The sequence below is a fragment of the Abrus precatorius genome, unplaced genomic scaffold, assembly GCF_003935025.1.
Source record: "Abrus precatorius isolate BTA unplaced genomic scaffold, Abrus_2018 Scaffold9, whole genome shotgun sequence".
NCBI lineage: Eukaryota > Viridiplantae > Streptophyta > Magnoliopsida > Fabales > Fabaceae > Abrus > Abrus precatorius.
Genome location: NW_020874439.1, coordinates 10,058,076 through 10,079,838, shown reverse-complemented (window position 1 = coordinate 10,079,838; position 21,763 = coordinate 10,058,076). Strand labels below are relative to the sequence as shown.

The following is a 21,763-nucleotide window of genomic DNA, read 5'->3' as shown; positions in this document are numbered from 1 at the left end:
AGGTAGATAAAAAATTTTAAGAATCTAAAAAACAAAAATGAAGAAAAAGCATATACCACAATATATATAATAAAGTCATTTTTGTTACACACAATCAATGATAGATGTTACTTAATATGAAATCTTAATATTTTGTTACTATTTGCTAACAACGATGAAAGACTTAATTAATGAACGAAAAACAATCTTAAAGCACCATCAAAGACATTTTAAAATCTCAAAATCTAAAATATCTAGTACTAATAATTTTAAGAATTAAATAGAGTTTACTCTAATTTTATATTTATAATCATATTATTTATTCTGAAATGTTTGTTGTAAGAGCTTTATTTAGTTTTTAAAACATAATGTTACGACTAGTATGTTATATAACAAACTAAGTTCAAATTGAAATAAATTTAAGTTGGTTTAAGATTAGTTTATTAAGGCTTATTTCATTCTGACCTGTAAATACTTCTAATCAACACATAAATTTCTTAGTTCGTACCCCATAAAGTTAACTTTGAAATCTTAACTCTTTCGGTATTGAGATTCCCAATATACCATTTGAATCAAGGACTGATCCTCACTGAAATACTAGGCATATTTTTTCAAAAGATCAAATGAACATTCATTTTATCCGAGTAGTTAGACGTTTTTTAATGATGTTTCTATAAACAGTTCTTAGAAACTAGGGTACCAAATCATAACCAAACCGTAGATACAAAACAAAAGAAAAAAATAAAAAAAATTAATATTTGAGAGAAAGAAGGTGCAACAAAAGTGAAACGAATCAAATTGAGCCCGCTAAATAAGGTACAACCAACATCCATTCAAAATGACCATATATAAAAAATTACGAAAATGCCACTGGCAGAAAAAACGGCATATTAAAGCACTGTACTATGCTGCACATACTTATTATAACAAAGGATAAGGACTATCATATTTTATACAATTCTATAAATGAAACAATCCAGAGTTCATGGAGAGGCTACAGAAATGAAAAAAGGCCAAAGTATCCAACCGGTATGCACCTTACCTTCACAGTATTGATTTCCCTTCCTCTCACGCAATTCTGTTTTTCCATATTTTTTACATGAAAGCATTGGACATTGGACAATAAACAAATCTATAATGTTTTTATGTAAACGTATTAAATTTCAAAAAATCCCACGTAGTGACAATTCTTGAGAAGCGAGAAGACTTATCCACCACAATTGAAGCCGTGGCACACAGAGAGAACAATAATGAGAATTAAGGCAATTATGATACCGAGAACTATTAGTTTGATCTTCATATTCTGATACCACATCTTTCTCCTCAACTGGGTTCCCTGCTGCCTGAAATCTTGTGCCTGCAAAGTTGTATATCAATTGATATTTTAATTACAGCCCTTACATGAATTTCAAGATCGAATATCTGATCAAGTGAAAGAATAAACCATGATAATAGTAACTGATGAGAAATCAATCCAATGCTCAAGTAAGGTTAAATAAAAAGAACTGAAAAAGACTTCACTCATGATAACGAGATATCAGCTACAACTTAAACTCAATGAGTAGAATACTGAAATTCCTATATACAGACAGGGCTATTATACATAAATTCATAAAATAGAAATAAACACTAAGTCTTCTTAGAATAGTTTAATGATTTTTTGAAAACTCAAATATTTGGACTAGGTTTGCATATGACAACAATATAATCTTACCAATAAAACTATTGAACGTAAAGTCTGTGTGACAGTTGTTGGTAGATATTCGTCTATACTCTCTCTAACACTACTTATGTGACTGTCATATAGCACGACATTAATCTACCAAACATTTAAGTGTAAAATCTGCTGCATAAGCATCTCCTAGTTTAATTTCTCATAACAGTGTTTGTTTCACTTATGTATGAAAACAATAAAAGCGTCTAACCTGATAGCGAAGATTCTCAGTTTTATCCACCAAAACCTCAATCTTCTCTCCACGATCAAGAACCTGCACACAAGATATAATACAATGATAGGCCACATTTCCCTCACAATCTAATTTTTGGGAACGATGTGCGTGCAATTAAATTTTCCTTTGATACCCTTGAATTCTCCCCAAAAATGAAACACAGGATGTCTCAGTTGTTAAAAAGAAAATACAGGAGAGATAATTCTTACAACCTCCAAATAACAAAGATCACTACTTCATGGAAAATAGCGTTGCCTCTTACAAATTTTTAGTCTCATTTTCCTCACACACAATTATTTAAAACAGGTGTCCATTATCTGGTAATTTCTTTTTCAATCAATGCATGAACTCCAATTGTTACTTTTATATTAGATAATTGACATTGTGAGATGACTGAAGAAAAGTGAGTAACATTTTCCATAAATACAGTGGTACTACTATACCTTCTCAATATTTTCCATCATAACGTCTTTGACTTCAGAAACCTGAGCTTTCACTTTCGCAAGTTTGCTAACCTCCTCTGGATGATCCGCACAATATTGCATATGCTCCTTTAGCTTTGGTCTAAACCATATATAAAATGAAAAATTTATACTAACACAATTAATAGCAAAAAGAAACATTTATTTTATTCAGCAAGGTAAACGTGTACCCAAAATCTCTGTTAAGACTTTTAGCAGTTGCTGTTGTAGCTCTTCCTCCACCATATCTTTTAGTAAAATCTTCCTTGATACGTTCAAGAAAGGCCATTGGAATCTGCCGACCAACAGACTCCACTGCCACTACACAGTATGCTGCAAAGTATAGTTCATGTAAGTCTAACTAATTAGCTAAGTTGAACAGGAACTGTAAAGTACTATGCATAAATTCAAATCATAAATTTCAAGATAGGGTGATTTTATGTAATTTCAGCAAGTAAGGACCACTACATTCTTTTGTTCAAACTTGAAACAAATAAGACTTCATTTAATATTCAGAAAATTACAACTAAAACTTCATCAAATGGTCATATGAACATCGTTATGCATCAATGTTGAACTTAAAACTCCAAGAAACAAGTAGTCCCAATGAAGAAGAGAGAAAATTGCTCATTAGTTCGGTAGAGAATGTTATAAATCATGTATTAAACAAACTGATTTCATGGGTAAATATGTGAAGCAGACATGGTGCATAAAGCTAAATTTCGTTTGTGACTTCACAATCTTACTTAATAAAAAGGAGTAGTTTGCTCCAATTCATTGATAACCTAGACACTTCTTCAACAAACAAATCATCACAAACCAAAATGGAAAGTTATATGTAATTTCTGTCCTCTCTCAAATAAATGTATGATCACAGAACCTTTTTGCAGTGCATAGTTCGAATTGTCACTAAAGGCAAATCTTATGACCAGTAATATAATATCATATAAAAAAGAATTGGTTATGTTTACCTATTAGTAATAATACCAAATCTGAAGTTCCATAAAACATTTTGATAATTCTCTATAATTAAAATTAGCATAATGAAATCCAGTCTCAACACATGTATTTATCAAACTGCATTGAATAGCAGCTTATGGCAGCCCATGTATCATAAATGCTCATAAATATTAGGGAATAACTTGTTTAATTTAAACAATTACACACATATATAACAACCAAACCACTTCAAGAGTTTCTCAACAAGGTCGGCAATTCCATTCTTTATGTTAATCACATCATGAAACGATAAGTCTCAAATTTTCAAATTCAGTGTTATGAATTTGTAGTTAAGAACTCCCACTAAAACAAGATTTTGGCACTAAAGCAAACAACTCATTAGTTACTACACACAAACAGATCATTCATTCATTCCCATTAAAGAATAAAACAATTTAATGAAAGTAATATAAAGCTATATAAATGATGTTAACCAACCCCTTCACCCTTTTTCTGAAAAATAAGGGGGAAAAAAAAGAAAAAATTGGAACTATGTAAGCAAGAAGATTTCCATAACTAAGTTGGTCATGACACTTGATTCGATTAAGAAAACATAAAACCATAAGAACCCAACAGATCATATATCCATATACAATTAAAAGAATATGTAATTTTACAAATACATAAAGCAAGTCAACCCCCCCCCCCCCGGGTCCAGCTCCTTCTCAAAAAATAAAAATTAATAAATTGGGCTGTCTAGATTTCACATCAAATATAGCCACCTGATTCAATACTAATAATAACAATTCAAGCCATATGAACCCACAACTGACGATAAAGTCAACCAATTCAAGCTCCAACCATCATTTTTCATTTTTATTCATTATTTCACCATTAATATTCTGAACATGTCAAACATACATCAGATCCACTAAACTAAAACACAGTTTCAAGCTTATCCGTGACTTCAGCGTTTTCCCAGCACAGAGATTCAACCTTAGAATTAGAAGACACTTTCCACGATCAACAGACAGTTGAAAAATAAAAACATACCACAAGAAAGAAACAGAAACAATAAAAAGAAAATAAAGAATAGAAGGAAAGCAATAAAAAGGGGTGAAGAAAAGGGTGAATACTGAATCCATTGTCGACAAGGTAGTTGAAGGTGTGGCCATCACAGTTGTAAGTGAACTTGTTGTTGGAGGCAGGGAGCTTTTGGAGGCACTGCAAAGCTATGCTCATGAAGTTGCCGTTGAAGTCGGTGTGCTCCGCTAGGATCACCGTCCCACTCGCCACGAAGCTGTAGATCAACGATTGCTGCCCCATCAACACACGCCCTTGCAGAGAGAATACAAGTTTCAATTGGGAAAAGATCAGAAGGGTGGTTGAGTTGTTGTTGTTGAGGATCAATAGAAAATAGGAGAGAGAGAGAGAGAGAGCGGACAAGGTTGTCAACTTTGGGGGCTTAAATAATAAATCGACAGACGAGAAGACCGCGTTGGAGACTCAAAGATGAGATGAAGAAGAAAGTCACCTGATTCTAGAACAAAAGGTGTTATCAGAAGAATACATTTTGAGGTATCAATTTGAATTTTGACCTTGTAAATATTTAATTTCTATATATTATCAAACTATTAGTTAATTCAAAATCAATTTTGATTCAAATTATTTTTCTTTTCTTCTGTGACATTCGCACTCACCTTAAACTTTATTAATTTTGATTGTAAGTGTCCTTAAACTTTATTAATTTATCAATATTTGATCATAAAGTACAACTAATAATTCAAATGTTTTAAACTTTTGTCTATTTTGGTAGACTTATATTGTATAATGCTTAATTGCTTGCTTTAATTTTTCATACTAATTTACTTAAAATATTTTGATCTTATGTTGTTGCTCACACAGTATTCTTAACATAATTCTTGCACCAATAATGAGTAATAAGAGTGCAGACTTCTATGAAAAATTATCTTATCTATTTTTCTTAGAAGTGTTTGATGCTTTATGTTTTGCTTCTAGTTTCAAGTTACAAGACTAAGCTTGATGCTCAAGTTCAAAAATACACTTTTTTTAATTATTACAAACATGGTGTTAAATGTTACATATTATTTGACATAAAAACTAGAGCAATTGTTTTTCTTTATACAAAGATATTTATTTTATGAAATTATTTTTCCTTTTCACACTACTAAATAATTTTTTTGAAGATTTTACTACTCATGAAATATTTTTACTTATTTTTTAATTTTTCTATTTCACAAATTATATTTCTTTTATCAATCCCTAACATTGTGTCTATGCTCAACACACTGTTAAACTCATTGTTGTAGAAGAACAAAGACACTCACACTATCGTTTTAACCATAACAATCTAACTAGACAATCCACTAGACCTAGGAAGCTACCTAGTTACTTAGAAGATTATTATCATAATTTATCTTTTACTTCTAATTCCTATAATGATTAGAAACAAAATGGTATTCTCTATCTCTTATCTTTTGTTATTTCATATGACAAGTTTTATCTCTTTTACTAATCATTTACTTTAACTATCACTTGTATGTTTGAACCTAAAATTAATTCACAAACTATCAAACACAATTACTAGAAACTTGCTATAGAAAGAATCAATTACCTCAATACTATCTCACTTATAGCAAAAAATGATGACACTTAGGATGATGTTTTCTTTTTCTATAACAGCTACAAGGGATGACATCTTCATCAATTGGATATGGATAATGTCTTTCTACATGCCAAATTGAATGAAGAAATATACATGACTTTTTCATAATAAGTTACTTCTATCAAAATTAATTAGGCTTGTCTCTTGAAGAAATTTACATATGGCCTAAACGACAGTGATTTTCCACCCTCTTTACTCTCTTAACTGATATAAGATATTGACAAAGTCATGTTGATCTTATATTATACACTAAAATCACCTCATCTTCTTTAGTTACAATATTGATTTATGTTGATGAAGTCCTTCTTACTGGAAATGACATTTCAAAATATTTGTTATAGAAAATCTTCACTCATAATTTTGAATTAAAGACATTAGTAAAGTCAAATTCATTTTGGGATTAGAAGTTTATAATGTAACACCCTTAATTTTTATTGCTTATGTTTTTAGAAAATAGAAATTTTGGTGTAGGGATTCTCGCTTAAGTGAGATATGTCTCGCTCAACCAAAACAAGGTTTTATTGAATTAGGCATTCTAGGGCATTCTCACTCAAGCGAGAAAGGATAATATCGTCCCAACTGTCCTTTCACATAGGCGAGATAGAGCTCGCTTAGGTAGACTTGCCAAAAAATTTGAAAGCTCTATAGACTCACAGGTCTTGCTCAGGTGAGAGGAGCCTCACCCAGGTGAGATTATAAAAAATGGAGAAGATATTTTCTGTTTGGTATTCTCGCCTATGCGAGAATGGATCTCACTCAAGCGAGAGTTCGCTCACTGTTTGGAGGGCAAGTGTACCCATTGAGAAGTAATAAAGGGTTCTTAAATTAAGTTTCTAAAATATCGTCTCACAAGGATTATTTTTTAATTACTAAGAATTTCCTATTTCAAGTGTTTAAGTTTCAAAGATATGAGATTAATTAAAACAAAAATTTATAAAATTAATTATAAACTACGAGCAAGGAATACAATGCACGTCTTGGTTAAACTTATCAGAGAGGAACCTAGGGCATATGAGTTTTTTCATTCAATCCTTTATGTTATTTTTCTGTTTAACTCTAAATCTGATTTCTTTGTGATTACCAATCATTCATATGAATACTATTAATACCCAATGGTCATGCAATATTAATATTCTTTTATCTAAATTAACATCCCCAATGATCATGCAAGACATCAATTTAAGAAAGCTTAAAGAACCTATGAACTTATTAATTTAATAATAATTAGAAAAGAAATATTGGTTTGGTCCACCTAATCCTTTGTCTCGTTTTACCCCAAAGATCTATTAATTAACCGAGGTATGGTGGCCTAACGGTATAATTAATTAGGATTAAGAAAGAAGCGCAATAGGATAAAATCTAATAACAGAACGGAATTCAAATTTAGATTTAAACATCAAAATCTCATAAATTCATGAACAATAGTTCCCATAACCCTAGCTATGGACTTAGTTACTAATGTTAAAGAAAAGAACTAAAACAATCATAAACAAAGTCATAAAGAAAAGCAAACTAGAATGAGATGAGTTCCCAGTTTTCAAGTATGATCGCTCGAAGCTTCAAGTCTCGCCAAACATGTGCCAAGGATCCTGTGCACGAGAAAGGAGACGAGAAGTGTTAAAGAAACTAGGTATAAAAAATGGTCCCCCCCTTTACGATGCCTGAGATCTCCCTTTTAATAGGGTTTGAAAACCCTAAAAACTGTTCATAATTGGGCTTCCCGCAGATGAGCACGGTCGTGCAAGGCCTTGAGCACGATCGTGCATGGGCTCGAAGCACCTCTGTGCTTGTTGGAAGGGTCTGGGCGTACTGACTGCTGCGAAGCTTTAATCTTCTATCAATTTGGGCCCAAAAACGCATCCAAAGTATACTTATGGCCTGTTTATACCAAACTGCATAATTAATATATAAATTAATATAAACACCAAATAAAATAAAGGTCAAATAAGAATATATAGACTGTAAAATGGGGCCTAATTACAGACTTATCACTCACTCAAGCGAGAACGCGCGAGTTTGAAGAGGTATTTAAGGGACTTCACATTGAGAAATGTAACATCCTTAATTTCTTATTTAAAAATAAATAAATTTTATAAGCAAAAGCGAAAATAGAAGAAATTTTTTTTGTTCTATTTTATAGATTTAAGAATTAAATAAAAACAAAACTTACATTCCACTTATGAAGCTTTCAAAGGAATAAATTCAAGACTTTAAAGTAATAAATAAAGTTAAATTTACATCTAACAAGTTATTTGGTTCACATTGTATACATATAAGTTTAGAACATCATTAAGAACATCTTCAAATTATTTATTACAACCAAAATTCACCAAAACATAAAAATTCTAAAATTTGACATTAAGGAAATATTTACATAACTTGATCAACATGAAATGTAATTAGGATAAAATATTATAATTTTTCAAATTATTCTAGTTCCTACAAAGAAGTTTTTCTTCCAATATCACTAGATTATGATTCTAACCATTTTTATCTCTTCACTTTCATTACCTGAAAAATATTAGTAAGGGTGAGTATCTCCCGCTCCACTAAATCTCTTTATTTGACATAAAATTTATATAGTATAGAAAATATTGGCTAACACATTTCTAACATACATCAATTAACCATAACACTCAAAACACACAAATCATCATCAGAGTAGAGCACACATCCAACAAATCAATCATTTTTGTAATTATTTATGACATACATTTTCTACACTAGTCTGTATGTTATAATACATGTATTCTATCACATCAATCAACATGTCACAATACATGTATCCTAATCGCACCCGTCGATGTATTACAACACATATATCGTAACAACATTAATTGATATGTTACAATGCATATATTATAACCATACAATCTCTATACTACTTCATGTTCATCGTAATTTCACATTCATTATACATTCATATTCATTGGCCTAAGGATCCTTTGAGGACTTCATAGCATAGATAGCTGTTGGTTAACCGCAGTAACATAGATACACATGTATGCTGACCCGACCCCTTTTAGCAAAGTTGTAATCAGGGTTTAAGTTAGAAAATGAGTGTGAAGTCTGTGATATTTTTTCTCTCTATTTTCATTAAATTTTTTTGTGCAATTATGAAAAGATATCCACCACCCTCATTTTTCCCAAATTTCTCAATCGCCCCTATCTTCCACAGTCTCAGTATATCTCTGTGGCTATCTATACTTATTTCATTTCTCTTTCTCAGCATTTCTCATTTCATTCTCATTCTTCTCTATGTTCTTCCCTTAGATCAACGTGTCATAATACGTGAGTCTTGATTACATAACTTAATGTATAAAAATACATGTATTATGAGTACACCTTTTGATGTACCACAGCACCTGTATCCTAATAATATCCATCAATCTATTTGACTCATGTATTACAATCACATCTCTCATAATTCCTTTATTATGCCATATCATTTACTTTTATACATAAAACTCTTTCTTCTTTTGAGAACAATACAACACTTTTCATCAATAATCCAATTTCACCAATTTCAACATACCTAAGCCATCAACAAATATTCATCTAACACAAAATATTCTCAAACAATTTCATACCACAAAATTCAATACAACATACATACTTTCTCAACATTAATAAGATTGTCTATCCTAAAGTTCAATATTACTTGTTCATACATAAATAATAGTAAAATCTTAAAACTTCATCAGATGCTTAGTTACTCATCTTTTTACTATAAAATTTTATCTAAATGATCTTTGGATTAAACTATTGGTTCCTCATACTCAAAATTTCATTTTTAGTAATACAATTTAGAGAATCATTGGAGATTCTATTACCCAAAATGAAATACTGAAGTTAGGGTTCAAAAGGCATTTTCTCACAGGAAATCCATTTTTTGCACCATAATTTTACAGAAAAATCTTACAATTTTGTTACTTAGAATCAAGTAGTTGAGTTTTCTATGTTAAACTCTATAAATAAGACTTAAGGTTCGAGATCAACTCTCCTTATCTGGAAATGGGTCTTTTAGATCAAACTTTCTTAAAGATCCCAGGGAGAGGCACAACGTCCTGGTAGAGAATATCGTCTTAGGAGTTAATGTTTTCTTGAGTATTACAAAATACAAGCCTTATATCGGATAAAATGGAGAAATGAGAATGAAGTTCAAGAACCAAGGGTCCGACACATACTACCTAAGTTGGGACACATGGAACATCGAATGTAGATTTGAGAGATTCAGGAGCAAAGCTATCCAGTATGCTGCAAGACCAATTCTACTTAGCACTTCGAACAACCTAATGAACTTAGGAGATAACTTTCGAGATTTCAGAGCTCTCCCAACTTCGATCATAGGTGAAACCTTTAAAAACACATGGTCACCTACCTGGAACTCCAACGGCTTCCTCCTCTTATCATAGTAGCTTTTCTGCCTTTCCTGTGCAGCCTTCATCTTCTCCTTGATTATCTTAATTTGCTCATTCTGCTTCTGGATCATATCTGGTGGACACAGAGTAGCCTCTCCATTCTCATACCAGCACAAATGAGTCCTACACCTCCACCCATACAAGGCCTCAAATGGTGTCATCCCAATGCTAGCATGATAACTGTTATTATAAGTGAACTCCACTAATGGCAGGCATTCTTCCTAAGTCCCTTGCTGCTCAATCACGCAGGCCCTTAAAAGATCCTCTAGGGATTGGATAGTCCTTTCCGTCTGATCGTCAGTTTGTGGGTGATAAGCCAAACTAAGCCTTAACTTAGTTCCTAATGCCCTTTGCAGGCTCTTCTAAAACCTCGAGGTAAACCTCGGGTCTCTATTGGACACCACACTGGTCAGCACTCCATGCAGCTTGACTATCTCCCTTACATACAAGTTTGCAAATCTCTCTAACTTATACTTCATGTTAATCAGGAGAAAGTGTGCAGCCTTAGTCAACCTATCTACTATCACCCAAATGGCATCATGGTTGTTCCTGGTCCTTGGCAGCCCAAAAATAAAGTCCATGAAAATACTGTCCCATTTCCACTCAGAGATCTCCAACGGTTGCAGCAACCTGGCTGGACGCTGGTGCTTTACATTTGCCTCCTGGCAGGTTAGGCATCTAGCCACATATTCAGCCACATCCCTTTTCATCCCATTCCACCAAAAGCTCTTTCGAAAATTCTGATACATTTTAGTTGCACCGGGGTGAAAGCTCATTTTGCTCTTATGTGCTTCCTCAAGCATCATCTCCCTCAACTCATCCACTTGGGAAATGCATACTCGGTTTTGAAACTTGATCACTCATTTCTCATCACTGTGGAACTCTAAGTCTTTCTTTTCACTCTTCTGCCTCATCATGTCTTTCAGGAAGGCATTTCCTTGCTGAGCATCTCGGACGTACACCAAGAAGTCATTATGAATTGTTGTTGCTCCGAGATATGAACTCCCCGACCTCACCTCTATGGCCAAGTTCATGTCCCAAAATTCCTTAATCAGTTTCATCTCTTTCACCATCATTGCTACCACGTGCAATGACTTTCTACTCAAAGCATCAGCCACCACGTTTGCCTTGCTAGGGTGGTAAGACAATGTGAAATCATAATCCTTGAGGAATTCCATCCATCTCCTATGTTGCATGTTCAGCTCCTTCTAATTAAATAGATACTTCAAACTCTTGTGGTCACTGAACACCTCAAACCTTGCTCCATATAGGTAGTGCCTCTATACCTTAAGAGCAAAAACTACTGCGGCTAGCTCCAAGTCATACGTCAGATAGTTGACTTCATGCAAGCGTAACTGTCTTGAGACATAAGCAACCACTCACCCATCTTGCATCAAAACACACCTAAGTTTATGCCCTGATGCATCACAATACACATCAAACTTTTGCTCCGAGTCGGCCAAAACCAACACAGGCGCTGAAGTCAACTTTATTTTCAGTTCTAGGAAACTAGTTTCACACTCTCTGATCCATTTAAACTCCCTTCCCTTGCGAGTCAGCTTTGTTAAGGGTGAAACTATCTTAGAAAATCTCTCAATGAATTTTCTATAATAGCCCGCTAGTCCCAGAAAACTGTGTACCTCAGTCACATTCTTTGGCCTTGGCCAATCAACTATTGCTTCCACTTTTGCCAAATCCACCATGATTTGTTCCTTTGACACTATATGCCCAGAAACTGGACCTCTGACAGCTAGAGCTCACACTTAGAGAATTTTGCATACAACTACCTTTCTCTCAGAATTTGCAAAACAATCCTCAAATGCTCGGTGTGCTTTTCATGAGTCTTCGAATAAATCAGGATGTTATCAATGAACATCACCACAAACTTATCCAAAAACTCATTGAAAGATCATGTTCATTTATTCCATGAACAGCGCAGGCGCATTGGTCACTCCAAACGACATCACCAAGTACTTATAGTGACCATACCGCGTCCTGAATGTTGTTTTAGGTACATCCTCATCCTTCACCCTGATTTGATGGTACCCCAACCACAGGTCAATCTTAGAAAACAATGCAACTCCTCTTAACTGGTCCATCAAATTGCCAATCCTCGGAAGTGGGTACTTGTTTTTTTATTGTTACCTTGTTTAGCCGTCGGTAATCCACACACATCCTCATGCTCCCATCCTTTTTCTTCACTAAGAGCACTGGTACTCCCTACGGTGACACCCTTGGTCTTACAAACCATTTCTGTAACAAGTCCTCTACTTGTTTCTTGACCTCTGCCAATTCCACTGGTAACATCCTATAAGATGCCACAAAAATCGAGCTTGTCACCGAAATGAGGTCAATAGCAAACTCTATTTCCTTCTCAGGCGCGTAACTCAGAAACATCTTTAGAGAAAACTTCCAAGAAATCCGTCACCACCGGGATTACTCTGGTTCCACCACGCTTTCAACCTTTATTGAAAACATCACTATAAAGGTCTTGACATTTACTGTGTTCTCCCACGCACCTTGTCTCATAAGCCTTGGAACCTCTGCTATTGTCGCACCGAAGATCAAAATCTTCTCTTTACAGTTCAGTAATACATGGTTGGCAGCTAGCCAATCCATCTCTAAAATTACCTCTAGTTGGGAAAGAGGCAAACAGATCAAGTCCACCTCAAACTCCGTACCATGCACCATCATCGAACACCCCAAACACACCCACGATGTTACAATTGGCTTACCCGTTGGGGTAGTCACCACGACATTACATGGCAATTCAGTCACACACAAATTCAGACTCTTCACACAATTGACGGATACAAAAGAGTGCATAGCACCTGAATCAAACAACACATCTAACAGTCGACCCTTAATAATGCATTTACCTTTGATCAGTTCTTCAGACTGTGAAGCCTCTGCCCCGCTCATGGCAAATACCTACCAAGAATGCTCGGCTTCGGCCCCGTACTTGGCCTCATGCTCCCTTTTGATTCAGACCTCTGAGCTGTACATGAACAGCCACTCCTCTTAGTGGTCCAGCACACATTAACAGTGTGCTATGACTTCCCACAGTTGTTACAAGTTGTCCGTGACTGTGGGCAGTCCCTCACTATGTGTGACCCTCCACACCTAAAGCATTTGGTCGGCCCTCTGAAATAGCTTGATCCTGGGTCACTCCCACTGCTCTTCTCTTGTGATGAAGTCCTTCTGGACTGTGAATTACTCAAGCCTGAATATGGCCCCTTGAAAAATCTAGAGGGTCTTCTATCTTACCTCACTGGACCGGCTCCCCTAGTGTCCATTGTCTTCTCCTTTGAATTGGCTTCAAAGATTCCCCTCTTGCTCACTAGAATGGGCAAGTTCGTCAGTTGAAACATATGACTACAGCTCGGATGTCTGGCCTCAGCCTATGTTCAAATTGAGCACACAAGTCCTCCTCTCCGTCCTTATGCTGATAGTGAGGCCAGTACTTCATCAGCTCTTGGAACTTTGTTGCATACTCCCCCACTGTCATGCTTCCTTGCTTCAGCTTAAGGAACTCTCTGGCCTTTTGCTTCTTTAGATCCTGGGGAAAGTAATTCCCTAGGAAGATCACATTAAAGGTCTCCCATTGGATGTAGCCACCTTCCTGTGGCAACGTCTGACTGGCAAACCTCCACCAGTCTTCATCCTCCCCACACAGCATGTAGGTGGCGTAGTTCACCTTGTGCTCCTCTTGGCATCCTATTGCGTGAAAGATCTTCTCCATGCTAGCCACCCACCTCTGGGCTCCCTCTGGATTAAATCCTCCTTCAAACTTTGGAGGCTCGTGCCTAGTGAAGGTAGACAACCCTTAGTATTCAGTCAGTTCTCCGCCTTGGTTGTGAGCTAAGGTTTCCAAAATTTGAGCCATACACTCCATGAGATCATTGGTGCCTTTAACCCCTATACCTTTACCAGCCATTCTAATCCAAGCTAGCAAACAATGTAACAAACCACATTCAACTTGTTAGATTAATAACAACATTCAAATTTTAGGCGATCAAAACACATCAACACTCAACTTAGACGCTTTAGCTCGATACTCCAGTTCAGTTTGGATGAACTGTTCTGATACCAAAATTTAACACCTTAATTTAATTTCAAAATAATAAATTTTGCAAAATGGGAATAATTAAAATTTCATTTAAATATAATTTCTCAATACAGAGTTTCATAAAAGTTTTTCAAAATAATAAGGGATTACAAGTTTATATCAATAACTGCTACAGGACTAATTTAATTACATCCTAATTTCAAAATAAAATATAAGTCCTATAGCAGTTTCATCTATCCATTCACTGACCCTGGTGCTGATCGTCTTGGTCACCTAAAAAATAAATGTAAGGGTGAGTACTTTACACTATCCATCACACAAACAACATAGAGACTCACCTTGCACACTCATATGTATTCTAACACATTCTACTCAAGTATTATCAATCACATACAACAGGGATCATACATTCCATTTCAATTTACAACCGGTGCATTCACTACACCAACAACATTTCACACAAGTGCGTTCACTGCACGTATCAATGCTCACTGTGGCGCTGTGATCAAAGTTTCATACCATGGATGGTCGCCGGTTACCCTCACCTCACGGATACCACGTGGGTAGTCACGAGTTGCTCGACAAAGATATTGGTCAGAGGTCTAGTCAGGAGGAGAGTGTGTGACCTGTGGTGCACCCACCCTCATTGTTAGTGTCACCACCACTCTCTCTTCTCCAATGTATTTCTACTGTCCCCATCTTTCACACCTCCTGTGTATCCCTGAACCATTCATAGCATATTTACAACTGCATTTAACATGCCTTTTCACACACATTTTAGCTACATACAATATTCATATTCATACATGGCAGACATGCCCATATTCATTTACAACACATGGCACACAGGCCCATATTCACCCACATCACACTTAAATATTAAGTCCTCATTATTAAATCACCAATCAATGGCATGTCACAATCACCCACAATGGGTTCAACCATCTCATCACACATCACATTGCATTCAAACACACAATAATTTTCATTAAAACACACATTTCCTACCTTCTATCTCAGCCACATTGCAATATCTAGCAAAATAAACAGTAATCAAAATACTATGAGATAGGATAGAGTCTCTTCTTACCTCGGATTGAAGACCCACACACAAAATCAACTAAGGTAGTGCTCCCCACATGAATTTTGTCCTAAATACATGGAAGAATTCCATAAGAACCAAGGGAAACGAGAAAATAGAGAATAAGGATGAGAAACCGAAACCCTAACCATTAAAACTTACCTCCAAGCATCCCCAACATGATTTCATCTTTCAAACTAGCTCTCGAACAATTTTGGAGGTAATTTAATAGGTGAAATAGGGTTTTGAGTCAAGAGAATCGAAGAGATTTTGAAGAGAGGAATGGAAAATGAATTTTCCAAACCCTAACCCCTTCATATACCCTTTTGGTCGACGCCCCTTGCCGCTACAACAAAAATCTCATAGGAAACTGCACTCTAGTTTCTGCAGAATCTTGCTACAGCGAGACTGCACCCAGAAATTCACTCTCCGTTGTCGCTTTCTTGCTACAGCGAGAACGTGACAGTTTCAGTCCTCCTCTCCCAGTGCCTTCTCGCTATAGCGAGAGCAGCACAGTTTCATGCTTTTCGCCCAAAGCCTTCTCACTTCAGCGAGAACACCCTGCAACATACACTTAGACTATTTTCCAATCAAATCAAACCAACCACAGTCAGACATTATATATATATATATATATATATATATATGTATGTATGTATGTATATACTTTATACTCGCATATTTATCCATATGCATTTATACATATATGTATTTAAATACATTTATAAAATTTAGGGCGTTACAAGATGTTATAATATTAAAATCTCAATCATAATATATTGTTTGTATTTAGACAAATCAATTTTAGATACATATTTTTTCACATATTTTGAGAGATATATATTCTAAGAGAGAAATAAAAAAAAATGTTATGTGATAAAAATATTACATGTAATATATAATATAACTTTAGAATGTAACAAATATTAATGATACAATTGAATTTTATTATGATCTTTGGGTGTACCTGTGAATAAGTGTTTATGAAAGAAAAATAATATTATAAAAAATGAATAATTAACTTATATTTCTCTATTTTTTTAAAAGCAACTTTCCTTTTATTCCTCTAAAATTTGAAGAAGTAAATTATTTTTAATTTATGAAAAAAGTTTTACTTACTTTTTATATGTTTTTACAATAATCTATCTACAAGTTCACACAAATAAGGTCTATATCCTCCTAGATATTCTCTAAAAAGAACTTCTTACTACTTTATAAATTAAAATTATTAAAGGAATATATATTTGAAAATTACAAATTTTTAAAATTTTCTTTATTTAATATTTTGATAATTATTTTTAAAAGATAAAATTTAGAATTATTTTAAATTTTTTATTTCACAAAAAAAATTTTTTTTTAGTTAAATGTAAAAGTCATTTTAGTTTGAAAAAAAATAAAAATCACTCGATTGTTAAAATCACACGACTTTTTACTTTCAAACTTTATTTTAGACTCTTCCAAAATTTTCTAAATATAGTATTAATATGAAGAATTTTATTAAAATAAATTAATAATTTCAATATTTTTTACACCTTTAATCCAAATTAATATACAACTAAATTTTAATAATAATTTTTAAGAGTTTAACTTTAATATATTATCATTATATAAAAATTTACTTTAGTAATAAATTAAAATATGCCATAAATATAAAATTTAAATTATTTATTACTAAAATTAATAATTATTACAAATATCACAATTTGTTGAAGTTGGTAAAATGATTTGACTAACCAGACAATTCTAAACTCGCACGATAAAATATAGTGTTTGAACTTTAAATTTTATTCTCAAATCAAATCCAAACAATTTTAGTTCATTCACAATGTGGTGGTGTTTTCTTTCCACAACAAAATTTTGTTGTGGAGTTTCAATACAACTAGTTTGATAAATAATATCGTTCATATTATAGAAATTAATCAAGTAATATATCTAAGTATGTCTTGGATGATCATTAATAACGGTGAGAAAATAACAGTGAACATAAAAGAGAAAATGGATATAAGACTCTATATATTAGCATGTATTAATTCAAAATTTGTAGAAGAATAAGTATTGATTATATGGAATGAAGGCTTTTTTATTTTGTAAAGTGCAAATATCACAAATATCATTTTATTAAAATAATGAAAGAAAATTATTCTTTTAATAGATAAATCCTATCAACTAGAGGGTGTCCCACCTTGCAATGCCAAAGTCTAGATACACCGCTAACAATGTTGCACTTGTGATCAAGAATAGAATTGTCATGATAAATGGTGTAGATATGCAAATTATTTGTCTATTTTATAATTTTTTGATATTTATTTAATTCTTGAAAGGGTTTTGAATCAAATTTTATTCCAAAATTCTAATGTTTTGCTCATTTTTCTAATTTTTTTTAGTTTTTATTATTTTAATTTTTAGGTTTTTGTGCTTCACAATTTTGTAAAAAATAAGTGTATTCGAATATTTAAGTGTTAACCTCGTATTAAGTAATATTTAATTGATATTTTTTATTATTAAAAAATAACATTTAGTTATTTTAGTAATCGATTATAAAAAAGTTTCTATATGATATTGCACATTTTATTAGATGAGTTAGTTGTTAGATAATATATAATTTTTTTTTCTGTGCTAATAAGAAATTAAACCACATATTAAATTAATAAAATTATTAATTCAGAGTGTATTATTTTAACAATGGTCGAATAGTCAATAAAGCCATATTAATTAAAAATATATTTTATTTTATATAATAAAATAATATATTATATATTCTTATAATGTAAATTAATATAATATTTTAATGACACACGTGATATTCATAACTTCACAGATATTTTTATTATGTAAGTTATATTAATTTCTCATTTTAAACTATAAAAATGTTTAATTATAATAATTTTACATCTTAAAAAAGTTATATAATATATTTTAAAATTTAGTCAATTAAATCAAATAAAGTGAGCAGTTTAAGATATAATTTTTAATTTAAATTTTAATAAATATAATTGAATTAAATATTTTTTTAATTATAGTATATAATATATTTTTATCGTAGTTAGTTAAAGCCGGTTGTAGAATAAATCAGTCTAGTTCTGACCGGTTTTCGCGTTTTAAGATTGGTTTAGGGGTTAAATCTTAGTAATTTATAGTCTAAATTATAAATTAAAAAGATATTTTATAATTTGTTATATGTGAAAAAATTATTATTATTGTTAATTTTATATTAATAGATAATAAAATTAATAATTTAAAAAATATATAAATATTTTTTAATTTTTAAAATATAAAATAAATTAAAAAAATATACAATATTTTTTTCAAATTTACAAATATTATTACCAAACGCCTTAAATCTTTAGCCGCCAGTTATATAAACTTGACCCGATTCATCGTGAGATGGATTTTCGGGTGACCCAGTTGGACCCACCAATTCGGTCCGGTTTTTACAGTAATAACTATTATATAATTTTGTACAAGCTAATGTTAATCTTCTGTGAATTGTGTCGTTATCAACTCAATGGTTAATTTACGTGCATTCAATGTCATTGGCCAATTGAAGTTCACTAAGGTAGTTATTTTATTGTTTTTAATTGATTTTAGAATATTAAAGATTGTTTTCTGGTTTTGCATAGTTGTCACGTTAATAATGACACAGAGTTGGATAAACGATCATTACCTGTTTCACGTGGAAAAGTATCCGGGGAAATAAACTCTCGTCTTGGCTTGTAGTTACCATAGCTACATTCCATGATTTTGTCGAAATCTTTTTATTTAATAAATGATATGATTTCTTATTCTATTTAGCTAAACTTGTAACACTCCTTGTGTGGGTTGCCCTATGCCTATGAGGTGTGTTGATTGACATAAGTATGATCTATATATATATATATATATATATATATATGTGTATGTGTGTGTAGACTAAGTGTGAATGCTGATGTAGCGAAAAGGCCTTGATCGTGAATGTTACCTACTTGTTGTGTGGGAAGGCAGAAGACTGGTGGAGGTTTGCTGGTCAGATATTGTCACAAGAGGGTAACAACATTCAGTGGGAGACCTTCAAAGCAATTTTTCTAGGGAATTATTTTCCCTAGGATAGTGAATTTCTTGAGCTAAAGTAAGGAAGCATGACAGTAGGGGAATATGCAACAAGGTTCCAAGAATTGATGAAGTACTGACCTCACTACTAAAATGAGGATGGTGAGGAGGACTTGTGTGCTCAGTTTGAGCACGGGCTGAGGCCAGACATCCTAGCTGCAGTTAGTGTGTTCTAGTTGACAGACTTGCCCACTCTGGTGAGCAAGAGCAAAATCTTTGAAGCTAACTCAAGGAGGAAGATAGTGGACACTAGGGGAGCCAGGGCAGTAAGGCAAGAACGAAGACCCCTTAGATTCTCCAAAGGGCTGTATTCGGGTTCTAGTCATTCATATTCCAGAGGGACTTCATTTCAGGAGAGGAGCAGTGGTACTGGTTCTGGTTCTGGGTCTAGTTCAGGAACAGGCTCTTTCAGAGGACCGCTTAAATGCTTCATGTGTGGAGGACCACACATGGTGAAGGACTGCCTACAGCCATGGACTACTTATAATAATTGTGAGAAGTCAGGGCATACTGCCAATGTGTGTTGGGCCGCTAAGAGGAGTGACAGTTTAAGTACAACTCAGAGACCAGAATCAAGAGGGAGCACAGGGCTGAGTACGGGGCCAAAGCCAAGCATTCCTGGTAGGGTCTTTGCTATGAGCGAGGCAGAGGCTACACAGTTAGAGGAACTGATCCGAGATAAATGCATTATTAAAGGCCGATTGCTTGATGTGTTGTTTGACTTGGGTGCTATGCACTTATTTGTATATGTGGATTGTGTGAACAGTCTGAATCTGTATATGATTGAACTATCATGTAATGTTGTGGTGACTACCCATACGGATAAGCCGGTTGTGACGTCGTGGGTGTGCTTAGGATGTTTAATAATGGTGCATGGTAAGGAGTTTGAGGTAGACTTGATTTGTTTGCCTCTTTCCCAACTGGACGTAATCTTGGGAATGGATTGACTTGCTGCCGACCATGTGTTGTTGGATTATAGAGAGAAGACGCTGATTTTTGGTAAATTGATGTCGGAAGTTCCGAGGCTATTAAGTCATGGTGCATGGGAAAACACAGTGAGTGCCACGGCCTTTATGATTATATTCTCAATAGAAGCCGAAAACGTGGTAGAGTCGGAGTATACATGGTGGTGAAGGACTTCTTAGAAGTTTTCCCTGAATATGTTTATGAGTTACCACCGGAGAGGGAGATAGAGTTTGTCGTTGACCTCATTCTGGGAGCAAGCCCGATTTCTGTGGCACCTTATAAGATGTCACCTGTGGAGTTGGCGGAGGTCAAGAAGCAGGTGGAAGACTTGTTGCAGAAGCAGTTCGTAAGACCGAGTGTGTCACTGTGGGGAGCACTAGTGCTCTTGGTGAAGAAGAAGGATAACAACATGAGAATGTGTGTGGACTACTGACAGTTAAACAAGGTGACGATTAAGAACAAATATCCGCTTCCAAGGATTGACGATTTGATGGACCAGTTGAGAGGAGCTGTTGTGTTTTCTAAGATTGACCTGAGGTTAGGATACCATTAAATCAGGGTGAAGGATGCAGATGTACCTAAGACAGCGTTTAGGACGCGGTATGGTCACTATGAGTACTTGGTGATGTCGTTTGGAGTGACCAATGCACCTGTGGTGTTCATGGATTACATGAATAGAATCTTCCATTAGTTTTGGGATAAGTTTGTGCTAGTATTCATTGAGGACATCCTTATTTATTCGAAGACTCAGGAAGAGCACGCTGAGCACTTGAGGATTGTTCTACAAATTCTGAGGGAGAGACAACTGTATGTGAAATTCTCCAAGTGTAAGTTTTGGCTGTCAGAGATTTAGTTTCTGGGGCACATAGTGTCGAAGGAAGGGATTATGGTAGACCTTGCAAAGGTGAAAATAGTGGCTGGGTGGCCGAGGCTGACAAATGTGACGGAAGTTTGTAGTATTTTAGGATTGGCAGACTATTATAGAAAGTTCATTAAAGGATTTTCTAAGATAGCTTTGCCCTTAACGAAGCTGACTCGCAAGGGAAAAGAATTTAAATGGACCAAGGGGTGTGAAGCTAGTTTCTTAGAGCTAAAAATAAAGTTGATGTCAGTGCCCGTGTTAGTT

General features: G+C 34.0%; 3 protein-coding genes across 4 annotated transcripts; 1 reads left to right on the top strand and 2 right to left on the bottom strand.

The window, feature by feature from the left end:
- Positions 1-795: 795 nt before the first annotated feature.
- Positions 796-4,899, bottom strand: LOC113849058 (vesicle-associated membrane protein 722-like). Of its 2 annotated transcripts, XM_027478642.1 has the most exons (6): positions 4,863-4,899; positions 4,465-4,665; positions 2,581-2,746; positions 2,372-2,492; positions 1,905-1,967; positions 932-1,336 (listed from the first exon to the last, which is right to left on the bottom strand). In XM_027478642.1, exons 2-6 carry the CDS (start codon positions 4,652-4,654, stop codon positions 1,187-1,189), a joined length of 690 nt encoding a protein of 229 aa, XP_027334443.1. In that variant the 5' UTR covers positions 4,655-4,665; positions 4,863-4,899; the 3' UTR covers positions 932-1,186. The 2 variants fall into 2 exon arrangements, with proteins under 2 accessions (XP_027334444.1, XP_027334443.1); XM_027478643.1 differs by having other exon boundaries at positions 796-1,336; positions 2,581-2,722; positions 4,465-4,885.
- An 8,894-nt stretch (positions 4,900-13,793) lies between these two features.
- Positions 13,794-14,372, bottom strand: LOC113850769. The gene is made up of 2 exons (XM_027481313.1): positions 14,326-14,372; positions 13,794-14,241 (listed from the first exon to the last, which is right to left on the bottom strand). Exons 1-2 carry the CDS (start codon positions 14,370-14,372, stop codon positions 13,794-13,796), a joined length of 495 nt encoding a protein of 164 aa, XP_027337114.1.
- A 5,045-nt stretch (positions 14,373-19,417) lies between these two features.
- Positions 19,418-20,618, top strand: LOC113850768. The gene is made up of 3 exons (XM_027481312.1): positions 19,418-19,422; positions 19,517-19,608; positions 19,855-20,618. Exons 1-3 carry the CDS (start codon positions 19,418-19,420, stop codon positions 20,616-20,618), a joined length of 861 nt encoding a protein of 286 aa, XP_027337113.1.
- The last annotated feature ends 1,145 nt before the right edge of the window (positions 20,619-21,763 follow it).

Excerpts from the sequence above, each read along its gene's own strand:
- LOC113850768 (XM_027481312.1), top strand. Across the intron at positions 19,609-19,854 it reads TCAGATATTGTCACAAGAGG|ACTTGCCCACTCTGGTGAGC; the intron begins GTAACAACATTC and ends TCTAGTTGACAG.
- LOC113849058 (XM_027478642.1), bottom strand. The coding sequence starts at position 4,654 with ATGGGGCAGCAATCGTTGATCTACAGCTTCGTGGCGAGTGGGACGGTG. Across the intron at positions 2,747-4,464 it reads CCTTGTCGACAATGGATTCA|ACTTACATGAACTATACTTT; the intron begins GTATTCACCCTT and ends CTAATTAGTTAG. Across the intron at positions 1,968-2,371 it reads TGATGGAAAATATTGAGAAG|GTTCTTGATCGTGGAGAGAA; the intron begins GTATAGTAGTAC and ends TCTTGTGTGCAG.
- LOC113850769 (XM_027481313.1), bottom strand. The coding sequence starts at position 14,372 with ATGGCTGGTAAAGGTATAGGGGTTAAAGGCACCAATGATCTCATGGA. Across the intron at positions 14,242-14,325 it reads GGCACCAATGATCTCATGGA|GCACGAGCCTCCAAAGTTTG; the intron begins GTGTATGGCTCA and ends TACCTTCACTAG.